Source organism: Malus sylvestris, chromosome 17 (assembly GCF_916048215.2).
Source record: "Malus sylvestris chromosome 17, drMalSylv7.2, whole genome shotgun sequence".
In the NCBI taxonomy this organism is placed as follows: Eukaryota; Viridiplantae; Streptophyta; class Magnoliopsida; order Rosales; family Rosaceae; genus Malus; species Malus sylvestris.
This window is the reverse complement of record NC_062276.1, coordinates 31879995-31896447: the sequence shown is the minus strand read 5'-3', so window position 1 is coordinate 31896447 and position 16453 is coordinate 31879995. Positions and strand designations below refer to the sequence as shown.

The following is a 16453-nucleotide window of genomic DNA, read 5'->3' as shown; positions in this document are numbered from 1 at the left end:
GTTATTACACCTAATATACCGTCTCTCACACTAAATATCTCTAGACAATTGTCTATTGGGTACCGCACCTTCAAATGCGATACACATCTAGTCGTTGGGAAAGAGATCTCTTCGAATCTATCCCTCCAAAACCCAGGGATCAAGTGTTTTGTGTCTTTGAAATTTGATCTAACGGCAAAAATTTATTATAACTTTTTAATTTTTTTATTAACTTATCTGTTTTTAACCGTTAGTTCAAATTTCAAAGGGTCGGATCATTTGATCTGGGCTTTGGAAGATAAATAAAAAATATCAAAATAATATTTATATTTAAAAAAACGTAAACTTGAAGAGTTGCAAGCGTAAATTGCCAAGAGCGCAAACTGATTTTCAAACTCTGATAAGTTGATAACTAGTGGCACCAGAAAGTGCAGCAGTCTCTTGTGCGCTGCGTGCTTCCAATTAATTCCAAAAAAAAAGAACAGAAAAAAAAAAAATACAACAAACAAACAAACAGATTTTTGAAACGATTTGAGCTCTGCAGCTTTCAGTTTCTCCAACAAGAGCATCGCAAATCGCAAATTTTCCGAGGAAAAAGGTGCTTGGATATTCTCCCTAACCATACACATCATAAGCACCACGTCCTCGTGATTTATTTTCTTCGCTTGTGATTTCGAATCTGCGCGCGCTTTCCTTCTGTTCAGCGTTTCGAGTTTTGGTCGATTTGGGGAAAATGTCGAGGCGAGTGGTGGTGGAGGACCACCGTCACACGGAGGGTGAGTCGTTGAAGGACGACGACGCCGAAGAGGAAGATGAAGAGTATCAGGTGCAGGATCTGAGGGAGCGAATCAAATCGTCGCTCGGGAGCCAATTCAATCTGATTAAGAACGAGTTAGGACTCGGAGACGGTTCTTCGACACGGCGGCGGCGGTTCAGTCGCCAGAGCCTGATCGATGGCGTCAGGGGGCTCTCCAAAGGATTCGTCGTTCATCCTGACAACTGGTAGATGCCTCCTCTTCAGTTTCTTTTTCGTTTTTCAGTTTTATTTTTCCTTTAAATATTGTGTCTCCATAATAATCGGTTAACGAATTGAAATCGGTATTATCTGTCTGTCTAAACTTAATTACCAGTTTAAAATTTAGTTTTAGTTTCTCTTTATGACAATGATATAATCACTGTTCAAAATATCGGTAGAAATATCGATTACACAACACCACCACTAAAGGTGAATTAGATCTTTGTGTGGCTTCTCTATTTGCGATGAATTTTTGTGAGGGTATCGGTGCTAGGTCTTGGTGTATGTTAGCAAAAACAAAAAAAATCAGTACTTAACTAATAAATTATTGAATAATTTTGTTTTTCTTATATGGTCGACTACAGTTGGAGAAAAACATACATGACATAGGTACATCATCTTCTAGAATTGAGTCTTAAGATCACATAATCAAGTCGTAACTATCGTATCTATCATGAATTTGTCAACTCAATTTTAAGTCAAATAAAGATGATTTATATCCAATTGGCCAAAAACAAAAGTTCTATTAGTCCCTAATTTAGTTTAACAATGAGGTTTACAATTTAGTATTGTATTAATTAATAATTGTTTCTCATACCCAAAATTAATCAGTGTCATCTTTCATAATTCAATTCACACATCATCATCCTTGTTTTTTCAAGCCCGTAAAAAGCATTCGTTGAAAACGCTTACGTGCGATCGCATAAGTTAGTTTATCAACTATAACCGCGCGTGAGTGTTGTCAATGGAAATTTTAACAAAATTGAACAGTGGAAATCACGTTGATGCATGGATGGAAATGTGTAGGACAAAATTGATTAAGTTTAAACTTGAAGAATCAAAATGAGAATTTTGAAAAGGGGTGTGATATTCACATACCCCTTTTTACTTCTCACACACTCTTCTAATTTTAGGACGTTAGATCGGATGAATAGAAGAAGATGAAAGGACAGAAATTAACAAAGGTGTGTGAGAAGTAAAAAAGAATGTATGACTAGCACACCCCGTTAAAAAATGCTGACTATTTGAAAAAATAAGAAAGAAAAGGAAACACAGTAGAAAAAAAGTACTCTCTCTACCAATCTTCATCCCTAAACCTTCACTAGCTAATCCCAATGAACACACATTCATACAACAATATTAACATTCCACCGTAGATTTGTGTATTGACAAATGAATGCTTAAACTGATGTTTTGAAGATCTTCCGATGACCAGTTGTCAGATTTTTGTTCTTTGTAGCTTAGCAAACAAATTTCATAATGTTGTCGGCGAATGAATCAAAGAACAGCAAAATTGGTCGGCAAATAAGCATCGTCCACGTTGCATTATGCAGCACATCAGCATCAGCACCGAAAACAGAGATATTTGCCACTTTATTAGTGGACCTATAGTGTTCAGCCAATAACTGCCCAACACGTGTGAAAAAATATCCTATATAATGCATCTGGTGGCTATAATCAAAACGCCCTCCTTCCTGGTTTGCTGAACAATCCTCCTATGTGTTCCGGCCGGCCTAAATGATGCCGGTGATCGACAACGGCCCGATCCCTAGATTAGTTAACAAGTAAAACCTTAGCCATGCTAATGAACTACTTTTACCTTATGTACTGTCATGAATTGCACTCTCGTCCTGTATATATATAGACACACACATATAGTTATATATGCTTGTATTTGTGTTTTGTTTTTCTTCTCTCTGTGTACTGAAATTTGAAGACTAAATGCAGGTGGTATCGGGCATGGATGATTTTCATACTTGTATGGGCAGTGTACTCGTCCTTCTTCACACCTTTCGAGTTCGGGTTTTTCAGGGGTTTGGAAAAGAAACTTTTTATACTGGATGTAGTAGGACAGATAGCATTTCTTGTAGACATTGTTTTGCAGTTCTTCCTTGCCTACCGGGACAGTAACACCTATCGAATGGTCTATAACCGCAAACGGATTGCTCTGAGGTTAGTTTTCTTTTCCATCTTCTGTTTATGGAAAAGAGTATTGTTGTGATGTTTATCACTACTTACTGGAATTTGTTGAATTAGTTAAACCTTAAAAGCAAACAAATGACCATGGTGATTTTACAAGCTATATGTTCCGGCATTGTACTTTATTTTCGTTGCTGATTTAACTTTTCCTTTGCAGGTACTTGAAATCGAGTTTTATCATTGACTTGCTTGGTTGTATGCCTTGGGATCTCATCTACAAGGTGCTGCCATTTCCAATTTACGTGACTTGCCCATTGACACTTTCTCTCATAAAATGTTAATTTGTTTATGCACGTGTTTGCCGATTCATGAGATTGGCGGGCAGGTGTACAGAATGTATAAGATCAATAAAAAAATTGCAGTGTATATCTTGATTTGTTGAAGTAATTAAGTTAATCTACTAGAATGCTTTCAATATGTTCTGCTTCCGTATTCACTTTGTGAAATCTGTTTGGAATAGGCTAGTGGGAGAAGAGAGGAAGTTAGGTATCTCCTATGGATAAGGCTATATCGGTTGTGCAAAGTCACCAAGTTCCTTCATGACCTAGAGAAGGATATTCGTATCAGTTATCAGTTTACCAGAATTATAAAGCTTATTGTCGTTGAACTCTACTGCACCCATACAGCGGCCTGCATCTTTTATTATTTGGCCACCACCCTGCCTGCTTCACAAGAGGGGTATACATGGATTGGAAGTTTGAAGTTAGGTGACTATAGTTATTCAAGCTTCAGGGACATCGACTTGTGGAAGCGCTATACAACTTCATTGTATTTTGCCATTGTAACCATGGCCACTGTTGGTAAGTTACCTTTTAATTTGTAAGCGTACAGTTGGAATGTTTAGTAATGCCTGCCAGCACTCTTTCTTTTACAGGTTATGGAGATATTCATGCAGTCAACCTGAGGGAAATGATATTCATAATGGTTTATGTATCTTTTGACATGGTTCTTGGAGCGTATTTGATTGGTAACATGACAGCGTTAATTGTAAAAGGATCAAAGACAGAAAAGTTCAGGGACAAAATGACAGATATTATGAAATATATGAATAGAAATAGACTTGGGAGGGATATCCGTAATCAAATCAAAGGTCACTTGCGTTTACAATATGAGAGTACCTACACGGAGGCTGCTGTTCTCCGGGAAATTCCTGCTTCAATTCGCGCTAAGGTAAGATACAAATAAGATCTCTCTGAACTTTGTCTATTGACGACATAGTTTCAATAAATTCGGTAAGAAGTATTTCATTTAATTGTTACCTCATGTATTCCAATATATATGCGTTATTCCGACTGTTTCTGGTTGTTTCGTCATTGCAGATTTCACAAACTTTATATTTCCCATACATTGAAAGTGTTCCTATCTTCAAGGGATGCTCGAGAGAATTCATCAATCAGATCGTAAGTCATTATTTTTCCATTTACATAATATAAAGTACGTTCACTGGAAACACTGGTAGTTGGATCTTTCTGATCTGGTGTGCAATGCCAGTGTGTTCGTAGGTGTCATTGGTGCTAATGTTAACAAGCATTGTCATTGACTATAAAAATAATACAAATTTGGTGCTTCTTCCTCTGTTGCATGGGTATGATTTTGAGCTGGAACCTCATTTGGAAAACAACACATGTGATCAAGGGTATACCCCATCTTGTGAATGTTTGTGCGTGCATGCCAAATAGGCCACCGAAAACCAGCATGGCATCACTTTTCTGTAGGTGGTATAATTGTGGCTGTCGGAAGTTTCATATGCAGCACCACGCATAATGTCAAGTAGAATCTTCCATGGTTCATGGATATATCTTCTTGAATGTGAATTAGTGAAATGAGTTATTCTTATTCTTGTCGTCTTGCAGGTTATTAAACTTCATGAAGAATTTTTCCTCCCTGGAGAAGTGATCATGGAACCAGGAAACGTCATAGATCAACTTTATTTCGTCTGTCATGGTGTGCTGGTATGATTTCGTACTCTAGAGTCAGCAATGTGTCTTATTTAGTTGATAATGCCATGTTTCTCATTTCAGTTCTTGTCATCTTTGGTGTTCTATTGAAAATTTGGAAACTGGATCAACCAATTCATACAAAAATAGACATATATTCTGTAACTTGTTTGTTTAAACCTGTACGAAGTTTGTCTGAAAATAATTTGTCCTTGCTTTGAACTATATGCTATTTAGTTCACTATTATGTACTTCTAGTTTCCTACAAAAATTGACATATATTCGGTTGCTTGTTTGTTTGTTTGTTCTACTACGTGAGTGACGAAGCTATTCTTGTACAGGAGGAGGTAGGCATAGGGGAAGATGGAACAGAAGAAATTGTTGAGCGATTGGAACCAAACAGCACATTTGGAGAAATTTCCATTCTTTGCAACATTCCTCAACTTTATACAGTTAGGGTGTGTGAATTATGTAGACTTCTGCGACTTGATAAGCAATCTTTGACAAGTATCCTTGACATATACTTCTATGACGGGCGGAAAATCTTGAACAACCTTTTAGAGGTAAGTTTTCTGTGGTTATTTATGTTCCTTTTTCTATGTGCCTACAACTGTGTGGAAAGATTTTGATTAGATTTACCTATGTGCCCATCGTATGGCTGAAAATGGTACAGGGTAAAGCACCTCGCATGAAACAACTAGAGTCGGACATTACATTTCATATCGGAAAGCAAGAAGCTGAACTTGCTTTGAAGGTCAATAGCGCAGCTTACCACGGAGATCTATTTCAGCTGAAAGGTTTGATCCGAACTGGAGCGGATCCCAACAAGGCAGATTATGATGGAAGGTCACCTTTGGTATAAATGGCATGAATTTCTTAGATTAATTAATCATTATGAATTGGGAGCAGCCTCTCCATAAATGGGGGTAAGGCTAGCCGACATTTACCTCTCCCAGACCCTGCGTAAAGCGGGAGCCTTGTGCACTGGGTACGACAAAAGAAAAAAATTAATCATTATGAATATATCTGTAACTTCTCATCGTGTGCGAGCGCGTGTATGCGTGACATGATGATATATATTGTCTGAAAGCTTTCTTTCTTCTGTACAGCATCTCGCTGCATTAAAAGGACATGAAGATATTACACTTTTCCTTATTCAGGAAGGAGTAGACATCAACATCAAAGGTATGTTTACAATGTATACCAATCCTTATGTGGCTTTATCTGTTGCCCAATCATAGTACCACATTATAATAATTCGTTTAACTTTTCTAGACAATTTTGGGAGCACACCTTTACTTGAAGCCATCAAGAACGGGAATGATCGAGTTTCTTCTTTACTTATTCAAGAAGGGGCCTCCTTGAACATGGACAATGCTGGTAGTTTTATATGTACATCCGTTGCAAGGGGGGACACAGATCTGCTTAAAAGGTTATTGGCAAATGGCATTGACCCAAATTCAAAAGATTCTGATCACCGGACTCCACTTCATGTAGCTGCATCAGAAGGACTATATGTGATGGCAAAGTTGCTGTTAGAATCTGGGGCTAGCGTTTTCCCAAAGGACAGGTACAGTTGAAATATTCATTTTATTTGAGACAAACTCACCGGTACTCTTCCAAAACGTTGCTTCTCTATGCTAGTTCCCTAGTATTGTTTGACATGAAGTTTAGAAACTTAGCCTTCCAGTATCCAGCCTCTTTCGCCTGTGCTTCTCTCTTTCATGATGATTGTTATAAATAGTAACTTTTCTTCTTGCTTTGGCAACCATATGATCGTTTTCCACCCTGCAGATGGGGAAATACCCCACTAGATGAAAGTCGGATGTGTGGGAACAAGAATTTAATTAAACTGCTGGAAGAAGCAAAGTCAGCTCAGTCGATAGAATTCCCTTACAATGCTCAAGAAAACACAGGTATGACAAGAGTCTTACATTTTCTTTGTGACCTTTTAGTTTGTCTTTCTCCCCCGAAATTAGAGAGAAGAAGAGCTAGAAAGAAATTTAGAACGATCCGAATGTTTTACGCTTCAGTCAGATGTTAAATACCGTTTAGTAAACAAACACCAAGGAGAGATGACTGTATAGGGTGATGAATGTTAAGATTTAACGAATTAGTTATGTGCGCACAGATACAGATCACGCTAAGGGCCTAGTGAATATTCCTATACATGACGGCTTGTACTTACAGTTATCATGGTAAGTTGACACGAAATTTCTGTTGCAACCAGCAGATAAAATGCACCGGAAGAAGTGCACAGTATACCCTTTCCACCCATGGGAAAGCAAACAAGAAAGAAGACCTGGAATCGTGTTATGGGTCCCGACTACCATTGGAGAACTCATCAGAACAGCAGGAGAGCAACTAGAGTTTTCATCGAGCAGTTCCTGCATATTATTAACAGAAGATGCAGGTAAAATTCTTGATGTGGACTTGATAAATGATGGTCAGAAGCTGTATTTGGTCAGTGAGACGCATTTTACATAAAAAATTTGGCCATTCCATCATTGTAATTTGCATAGTCCTTGTACCATTTTAGTAATATCGAATCGGAATGTATGAAATGATATATGCATTTTGTAAAACATCTGCATTAGGTGTAAGCGTAACGAAGAAAACACATCGTTTTGAGTAGGCTCCAACTCTGATGACGAAAGAGTGAAGTACAAAGAACCAGGTGAATTCTGAATTAGAAGAGTTTAATTGACTGTTGGATCAACAATCTGGTTGGTTTGGGACCAAAATGTAGAGGTATGGTTGGTTGTCCTCCTACAAACGAACCCAACACAACCACATCACCCGAGAGATTTTCACGTGTCACTAGAAATATATCGTTGAAATTTAAGGCATTCTTCTAGGTGGTGTGACGTTATGAGTGTTATAGACTTGTAAGATATTATCCCAAGCATTATATCTCACTAAAATAACATATCTATAATAGTAGTAGTGTACAAGATGATAGAGAACAACTCAAGTGATGGATGCTCGAGATAGTTTTTTGAGTTAATCACTAAAATCTAACATACAAGGGGTTTACAACTCGGTTAAGAGAATTCGTTACTCTAATTGAGGGGAGAAACTCTATTAAAATCAATATATGTTGTCTTAATGTCATCACCGATGTTATAGATAATTGTCATATATTCAAATAATCCACCATCTGCCCATTATTTACCGCATAATATCATTGAATACAAGAAAGAATCTCTCCTAAATATTCCTTGTATAAAGAAGTAACTAAAATCAACTTGTAGTTTCTCAAAAACAATCAACGACTTACAAAAAAGTGAAAAGAAAAATTGATTGTTTTACGACTTTGAGTGTCACTGAGAAGACGACATACTCAATTATTTTCCAAATTATGACGTCGTTGTCGATTGAAACTTCCTATTATTGCTTTACGACTTGGGTGTCATTGAGAAGACGACATACTCAATTATTGCACCCTTTTTATCTTTCTGTTTTTGGAAACTTGCTGTTATTGCTTTACGACTTGAGTGTCACTAAGAAGACGACATACTCCATTATTGCACCCTTTTTTATCTTTCATTTTTTGGAAATATGTACAAGGGGAGGGGAAGCTATCTCATTTTAGGATCAGGCATACCAAAGTATTTTTTATGAGAGATTTTTTAGTGTGATTGATATTGATGCACAAAATCAGTTGAGACTTTGGTACGACATAAAATGTTAAGTTTGTGACCTTCGCTAGATTGCTCCGGTCACTAGTGTGGATAAGTATGTAAATGGATAGAGACAGGGAAGCAAACACAAGATGTACGTGGTTCACCCAGATTGATTATGTCCACGGAGTAGAGGAGTTCTCATTAATTATGAAGGGTTTACACAAATACATAGGTTCAAGCTCTCCTTTAGTGAGTACAAGTGAATGATTTAGTACAAATGACATTAGGAAATATTGTGGGAGAATGATCTCCCTTTATAGAAAAGAGTTTCTAGCCTTGTTCTGACATTGACACGTGTCGTGTTGTGATTGGCTTCTGATGTTGACACGTGTCGTGCTATGATTGGCTTCTGATGTCGACATGTGTCGTGTTGTGATTGGCCTCCTGGTTGGAAGGAAACTCTTCTGGGTCCTTGACGGTATAACGTTGACCGGTGCTCAGTAGTTTCGGGATTAGTCAAGTATGGTACAAACAACCGACATACGAGATAATACATCATTATACAAATAGTAGGATTTGTGTGTTAAAAAGTTAATAACTTTAACAATCAAATTTCCCACCATTTACATAAAAACACGTGGTACCATCCGTATTTCTGTCACAATGAAAAATTTCTTCTCTTTGAGAACTTACAAAGAGGGTTTGAACCTTTTTTTTGGTTTTTACAAATTGCACACGAAGAAGAATTTCCAGTAGTAAGATTCGAACCTAAGCTTAATTTAGCAAAGAGAAATCTACTTACCAACTCAACCAAGCCTTTTCGGCACTCTTTTTCTTCTTTTTTTTGTTCTACTTTCTTTTGGGAACCTAAGTAGGGATGGGCAATGGTTATGCGGACGGGTAACCGCGGTTAATTTACCCATAATCGTTTATGTTCATACCCGCATAACTGTTTACCCGTTGGGTAATTGCCTAAATGGTTATACCCATCTCCATAACCGTTTATAAACGGTTAACCATACCCATTTAACCGTAACCGTTTAATACCCGTTTACCCATTTATCCTTTTTAACCCGTTTATCTTCTTTTGTTTTTACCATTACCTTTTTTTCACCCGTCTACATATTTTTTAACTACTTGAAAATTAAAAAAAATTGTCATATTTTTTTTTTGACAATTAAACACCGTTATAGGTACATTCATCATACATTTCCATATTTTAATTTTTTAAGTCCTTATACCATTCCAATAATTGAAATAATAGTTTATGGACAATATTTTTAATTGTTACCAATGAAGGTAAATATAATATTTGCCAAGTATTATTGGGTTACAAAAATTGTTTAGAAGACATTTCTGTCAAAACATTTATGTCAATTTCACGGTTACCCACAAAGAATTTAAATTAATTTGGCCAATTCCTTGATGATGAGAATCATCATTCCTGTAGTAGTGTTATTGAGAGAATGACCGATGAATTCCTTGCTAATTTATTGGGTGCTAAATATTATTGGATTGAGAACATGGTTTGTGTTAGTTTTACATATATAAAATAAATGGGTAAACGGTTACCCGTTTATAATCGTGGTTAATACCCATAACCGCCTATTTAAATTTCGAGGGTAAACGGTTATACTCATAACCGTTTATTTATCTAAACGGTTACCCATAACCATAACCGTTTAATTTAAATGGACGGATAACCACGATTACCCATAACCAATGGGTATTTGCCCATCCCTAAACCTAAGGTTCAATTTTGAGTGGCTTGAAATTTCAAACTACATTGAATTTTCCGAACTTGGTAACCACGTTCGTTTAAATATTGACTTAAAACTAACACAAGTTTTCACTGCACTCTTCTCCACTATAAATTTAGCCCAAACATCAAACGCACCACATACTTTCCAAATTAGTTATAAGCTATGAATATCAGACATATTGCAATCGTATGCTACTCTCTTCCCCTTGTGGGCACTGTTGTTCGCCTCTTCTTCTCCTCTCTGCAAGACACGCTTTCGACTTCTGCAGACAATGGGAAGAACGAAGCCAAGGATCAAAATATTGTTGTTGCTTCTGATCCAAGCAATGTAACGGAGGATCAAAGTGTTTTTGTTGCTTCTGATCGAAGCAATGCAACGGCCCAGATGCATTTCCGGCAACTTCAACACTTAAGAACAGCTTGATCGAAACGTTGTTGAGTACCTGTCTAATTAAGACTACGAACTTGTTCTTTCTTATAACGCGTGGATTATATATGTTGTTGACTATTCGTCTAATTAAGGGTACAATTTTTAGAGACCAATTCTTCTTTTTGTCTTTTACTCGTTCTTTCTTGTAATGCATGAATTAGTACCAATTTCTTACGAATAAGAATCAATCAGGGGTTATGAAAAGCTAGGAAAATTTTATGCATGGTAAAAAGGGTGTTATTTTTTATGTTTTTTGGTGATATCCAAAGTTAAGGCAAAAACGAAATGAAGAGAAAAAACATGTGTGGAAGGAATTTCACTCGCTCGAGTTGGGGATCTCTAATGATCATTTGACCATGGTTTGGAATTGAAGGTTATAGTGCTAATATTTCATGCTCTAGTCTTATTTTTCCATCCACTCTATATTCGTATCCCACAAATCAAATTTTAAAAGAAAAATTGAAGGCAGAAACATGAAATTCAGAAGACAAAACAATTAATTGGTGAAACTAATCGAGTAACATCTTCTCTTAGATTTCAATAGTAATAAGCCCGCGCGATGCCGCGGGACTTGAATGCACCAGCCTTAACTACATAAATAAGACACATTTAACCTGAAAAACATTCAACATAATCATGAACGAACAAAAATGATAGATCTAGGAAATTATAAAAAACATTGTAACCGTAGATCCAAGAAATTATAAAAATCCATCCAATCAAGAGACTAATAGTTGTGGGAAGGTGGGTATGCAACCAAGAATCTTAAGATATACTTGACTTGCAATTCCATTATAATTTCACAAAAAAAAAGGATCAAATTTTGATTGAAACATCAAACAAAACAATCTCATCTGTTACAAATTGGACCAACTAAATAATGAATATATTGATAAGATTTTCAACCTAACTATAAAAAAGAGCTTTATAACAGCGCAATCAACATTATTTGAACTCAACTAAAAAGAAACTAATTGCATGTTATAAATTTCATAGGTAATTGAATGGCAGCGCAGCCCTTACAGAATGTGTTTTAATTGATTTAGTAGTTAACATTAGACAATTGCACAATACAAATCTTAGAAACTATTCCAAGTTAGAGCAAAAATTACCTCTAATCTTTGTTTCTCTTATACTTTGGTATTGCAGGTAGGCCTGACATTTTGGACACAACCCAACCCGTTAATATGTGTATTTGGGTGGATGCTTAACGGGTCGTATCACTAACGGGTGAACCCGTTAACAACCCGTTAAATAACGGGTCACTTTGGGTCAACCCGTTAGACCCTTTAGGATCCATTAACACCCGTTAGTTGAGGATATTTTAGTAATTTTAGTAAAGTCTTAATAACAAAAAATAAACTTTATGCAAAAAAAAATAATAATAATTGTTAACGGGTGAAACAGATGACCCGTTAGCTTAACGGGTCGGGTTTGGATGACCCGTTAGCTTAACGGGTTAGGTTCGGATGACCCGTTAACTTAACGGGTTAGGTTGAACCCAACCCAAACCCAATAAACCCGATCCGTTTACATGTTTAATTGCAAGGTTGACTTGTAAAGGGTGAATGAAGTCCTGAAAACACAAAGAATAAAAAGCCTCTGTTTCAATTAACTAAAAAAAAGCAAACCATAAACAAAGTGAGATATCTGGTAACCAAAAAATGAATCTTGGAAAGTAGACATAAACAAACTTCAATCAAAATTACTTTAATACATTTGGATATCAAGGAAAATTAAATTTATTCAATTTCGATATAAAAAAAATTAATTAATGCAGGAACAACATTTGTGCCTCAATGACGTGAGAAGTACTCAAAACAAACATTGTTTTCTTTAAGTCTTTAGTCTATCTGTGCAAATCGCAATAACTCATATCCATTGAGAATCAAATTAACTAATTAACTTACTAACCCGTCCTGTAAATTTCACATCTATGCTCTAAACATATTTTGTAACTAATATCCCAAAAAGTGGCAAAAGGGAAGGAAAAAAACGTTTGTATGGTACACTGCAATGTTATTTGTGTAACCAAAGTCAAGCGCTGAAACGTCAATAACCTCATTGTATTCTTGGAAATCTGTTGCAGATTTTATGGCTCCAAAAGAAAATATATCCTTCAGCATTAATATCATTTAGACTGAAGTATTTTTTTCCAAGTGAATACACATGCAAAGTATCAAAAAGAGAAAGGAGAAAAAATTATCAAAATAAGAATTACAAACATGTCCTATATTATAAACAAAAGGTAATTACAGAAAAATAGCTGGAAAACACAAAATAAGTAGAAGAGAAAACAAACAATCAGCATAATCTAAAATTACTTAAACAATTAATCCACATTGAAAAGCATAATTTACAAATCCAAACCAAATTACATCATCCAATAGATTTTTTTTTATACATTTGCTATTGTGCCTTTAAATTGATTTCAGCAAAACTTGTTTCTTTTTCCACAGTTTGTGAAGCTCAAAATTTTCAAAAACCTACAATCATTACACAACGTTGTCACATCATAAGTGTAGAAGAAATCACTGCTACCAAAATTTATAAAGACCAAAAAAGTTAGCACCCAAAAATAACATTGATTAGCAAAGACCAATTTGCCAGCAAAAGTTTAATAGGAGATACCCAGAAAATTTCCTTAGTTTTTACGATTCTTAAAAATATGACCTAAGTTTAACCAAGACTCAAATTTTATTCAAGGATCGTGTTAAGCTAAGTAGCAAATTATAAATTCACTAATCTTGTTCTTAATTATAGTAAATTAGAAATCAACAGATACAAAAAAAAGTCACAAAGCTTAATAAAAACTCATGAAAAAAAGAAGTTTTAAACAGAACACCTGCACATGATCCTATAATTTGGCTAATTTACAAACGCTCAACGTGCTTAGCAGATGTTAAACTTTTCAGTAGTATATAATTTGAAACTAATAAAATCATCTCTAACTTTTCAGAAATATTTAAACTGAAATGAATTGATATTTTTTTCTATACACTGATAAATCAAGGTTTGCTACAAAAAAAGAATCTATAATTTAAGCTTCAAAATGCATTATAACATCAATTAATCCAAAGAGAGCAAGCTGACGAAAACAATTTGATTAGCTTTGGAAATCTCTTTGCTTTATCACTTCAAGATACTAAATTTTTCAAGCCGTCATCTCTCGCTCTAAAACGCCTTTTTTCTAGCAACTGGCCTAGAAAAGACTAAAACCCAAATGCATGGGGTAGAATTTCACCCAAAATATTGGGAAAACTAAATAAACAAATAAAATTAAAAGATAAGTGCATGAAAAATCAAATCTTTCACTCCTATAAAATGAAAGCAATTTTTTTTGTCGTTGATGAGTCTAAAATCCCATCCTCATAATACTCAAAGGTAAAAGAAATATAGCAAAAAGATAAGATGTAACTACGGTCCCTGATGGTGCGCAACTAAAGAGAGAGAGAGAGAGAGAGAGAGAGAGAGAGAGAGAGAGAGAGAGAGAGAGAGAGAGTTCTGGAGCCAAAAGAAAAGCTGCAGATGGAAATAAGCTGGAAGGAATCAATTTAAGATTACTGACCCAGGTAGGTAAGCTGTTGTGAAGGTAAAAGAGGCCCAAGAAGCTCATATGAATGAAAGGATTTTGCTTGCTGCAAACATAAACCTGTAAACTCGAGTAAACCCAACGTTAATCAGACCATAGGCCGAAAATCTCAACAAACAAAAAACTGAGCATAAATTCAAAAATTAGAAGTCAAAGAGAAATTTGTGACCCTAATTTGTGAAACTGCAGAGATCTGAGATGTAGAAAGAAGGGAACATATCTCAAACGATCCCATATTTTGGAACTGCTTTAAACCAACCTACTATGAAATTATAGCCACTTGAGAAATCTTCAAATCAGAACAGAACAGGCAGCAAGGGGAATAATTTGCAAATCCCTAAAATCCCTCCATCTCTCGCTCTGTCTCCGTCTCTCTCTTTGTCTATCTCTATCTCTATCTCAGAGGCGGCATAGCCTCCTGTCTGCCCTACAATCCCCTCAACATTAATCCCAATTTTTGGCAGACCTCCCTCTTCCTTAGTCTCTCTGACATTCCACACCCTCATCCCCTTCTCCGTCTGTAACTAATCCAGCCCCATTCCACAAACCCAGCTCAAGCCTTACCCCCACTCCGACCCCCTCACTTTCTCGAAACCAACTCTCAAACCCTAGAACGCAGCACTCTCACTCTCTCGCAACCCTCTGAATGACACGGATGCAACAACCCTTGCCCTCCCTCCCACCGTCACCTAACCCCAAATCGAGCATCACCACTCAATCCCCTCTCTCTCTCCCTTGAATCATACACCCACTGTGACTCTGTCTGCCTGCAAGCCGCATGCCTTCCTCTCACCAAATCCATCCCTCCCTCAGTTTGAGTTACTTTTACTTTGTTTGACCATTTTTCTTCAAATCACATAATAAACATTTTTCATCATCGTCACAATCATTTTGGGAACCAAATCTTAAGAAATATAAGAATCACCCTATTTATTTCACTTCTTCATAAGGGATAGTCTTATATAAAAGAACTCGAAACGTATTCATGGTAGAGCAAGCTAAGGATTTAGAAGATTAAGACCCTTTTTTAGCAATATCTAATTTAAGCATTAGTCTATCATGCATGAATACAATATATAACACTACCAAACAAAGGAGTTGAAGTGGAGAATGAAACACATACAGACCGATTAACAGAATAAGAATCATTTACCTTACACCATGTAAGGTGCTTATGGGTTGCCAAAGAGCGGAAAATGTGATTCCAATGCTAATACTCCCAACCATCCAAATCATGAAACCATCATCGCCAAATTCTTGAATGGGACCTGTGCAACTTCCCAAGCTTTCTGCTGAACACAAAGAAACCATGAGATGATGATATCACATAAATCCAAACCTCTAAGAAATCAGGTTATACTGTAATTTATAATTATTTGCATAGTCGAACTCAGAAATCAGGTTATGCAAAACCCTAAAAATTAGCAATTAATTTCTTTGATCCTAATTACAAAATGTATAGGCATATGAAGTGGGATCCCAAAATATAGTTTGAGAACTATATTTGAAACACTTAGATCATGCACCAACAGAGTCACAAATTACCAAACGCTTTAATCGAAACACAAAATAACCACCAAACATCAAAATTCCAAAAACCTAAAACACAAAGCAAACAATTACAGTAAAATTAATATTTAGCAAAATCAAATGAACGAACAATGTATACAAATTCCTTTTCCTAGCTTCTTGCACATTCTAAATCTGTGGGAACCATATACAAATTTTTTTATTTTACAAAATTTGAAGCCTTACTTTTCGGGTAGCTTGGCGGCTGACATGAGTCTTCTTCAGAGTTTCATCCATCCATGGATCCATTTGTTCTGCCCGTCACTTCTGGGTCGTACAATCTTAAGATCTGCAAAAAGAATTTAAAGAATCAATTTTTACGATTGAAAAGCCAAAAGTGCTACAAACTCCAAATTAATGAGAACCAAAGTGGAGTAACACTTACAGGTCGCGAGAGGAGATGAGGACGTTGTCGGATTTCAGGCGAACCGGATTATGGAAATTGCATCTCGGATCGGGCTTTCGAACTTCATGGTGGACCCAAGCAACTCTCTTTCTGTCCCCCTAATTGTGCATCTGCCCTCACCCTCTCTCTGCACCCAACCCCCTCCCCTATCTCCCCC

At 36.3% G+C, this 16453-nt stretch overlaps 2 protein-coding genes across 4 annotated transcripts; one reads left to right on the top strand and one right to left on the bottom strand.

Moving 5' to 3' along the window:
* The first annotated feature begins 410 nt into the window (after positions 1-410).
* On the top strand, positions 411-7496 carry LOC126610241 (potassium channel SKOR-like). 3 transcript variants are annotated; one of them, XM_050278244.1, is made up of 13 exons: positions 411-981; positions 2723-2947; positions 3132-3195; positions 3435-3774; positions 3849-4144; positions 4294-4374; positions 4828-4926; positions 5253-5474; positions 5585-5767; positions 6021-6096; positions 6187-6481; positions 6706-6827; positions 7145-7496. In XM_050278244.1, the coding sequence occupies exons 1-13, from the start codon at positions 713-715 to the stop codon at positions 7396-7398; spliced, it is 2526 nt and encodes an 841-aa protein (XP_050134201.1). In that variant the 5' UTR covers positions 411-712; the 3' UTR covers positions 7399-7496. The 3 variants fall into 3 exon arrangements, with proteins under 3 accessions (XP_050134201.1, XP_050134200.1, XP_050134202.1); XM_050278243.1 differs by having other exon boundaries at positions 412-981; positions 7142-7496; XM_050278245.1 differs by lacking the exon at positions 411-981 and adding an exon at positions 2441-2559 and having other exon boundaries at positions 7142-7496.
* A 4763-nt stretch (positions 7497-12259) lies between these two features.
* On the bottom strand, positions 12260-14996 carry LOC126611973 (derlin-2.1-like). Its single transcript, XM_050280270.1, has 4 exons — positions 14491-14996; positions 14298-14381; positions 12740-12846; positions 12260-12305 (listed from the first exon to the last, which is right to left on the bottom strand). Exons 1-4 carry the CDS (start codon positions 14554-14556, stop codon positions 12260-12262), a joined length of 303 nt encoding a protein of 100 aa, XP_050136227.1. The 5' UTR covers positions 14557-14996.
* Between the last annotated feature and the right edge of the window lie 1457 nt (positions 14997-16453).

Bases quoted from the DNA above. Each gene is read 5' to 3' on its own strand.
- LOC126610241 (XM_050278243.1), top strand. From the start codon at position 713: ATGTCGAGGCGAGTGGTGGTGGAGGACCACCGTCACACGGAGGGTGAG. The intron at 3,196-3,434 runs GTGCTGCCATTT...TGTTTGGAATAG, and splicing joins CTTGGGATCTCATCTACAAG to GCTAGTGGGAGAAGAGAGGA. The intron at 3,775-3,848 runs GTAAGTTACCTT...TTTCTTTTACAG, and splicing joins TGTAACCATGGCCACTGTTG to GTTATGGAGATATTCATGCA.
- LOC126611973 (XM_050280270.1), bottom strand. From the start codon at position 14,556: ATGGGATCGTTTGAGATATGTTCCCTTCTTTCTACATCTCAGATCTCT. The intron at 12,847-14,297 runs GTCAGTAATCTT...TTAATGCTGAAG, and splicing joins ACAACAGCTTACCTACCTGG to GATATATTTTCTTTTGGAGC. The intron at 12,306-12,739 runs GTACCATACAAA...TTGTGTTTTCAG, and splicing joins TACACAAATAACATTGCAGT to GACTTCATTCACCCTTTACA.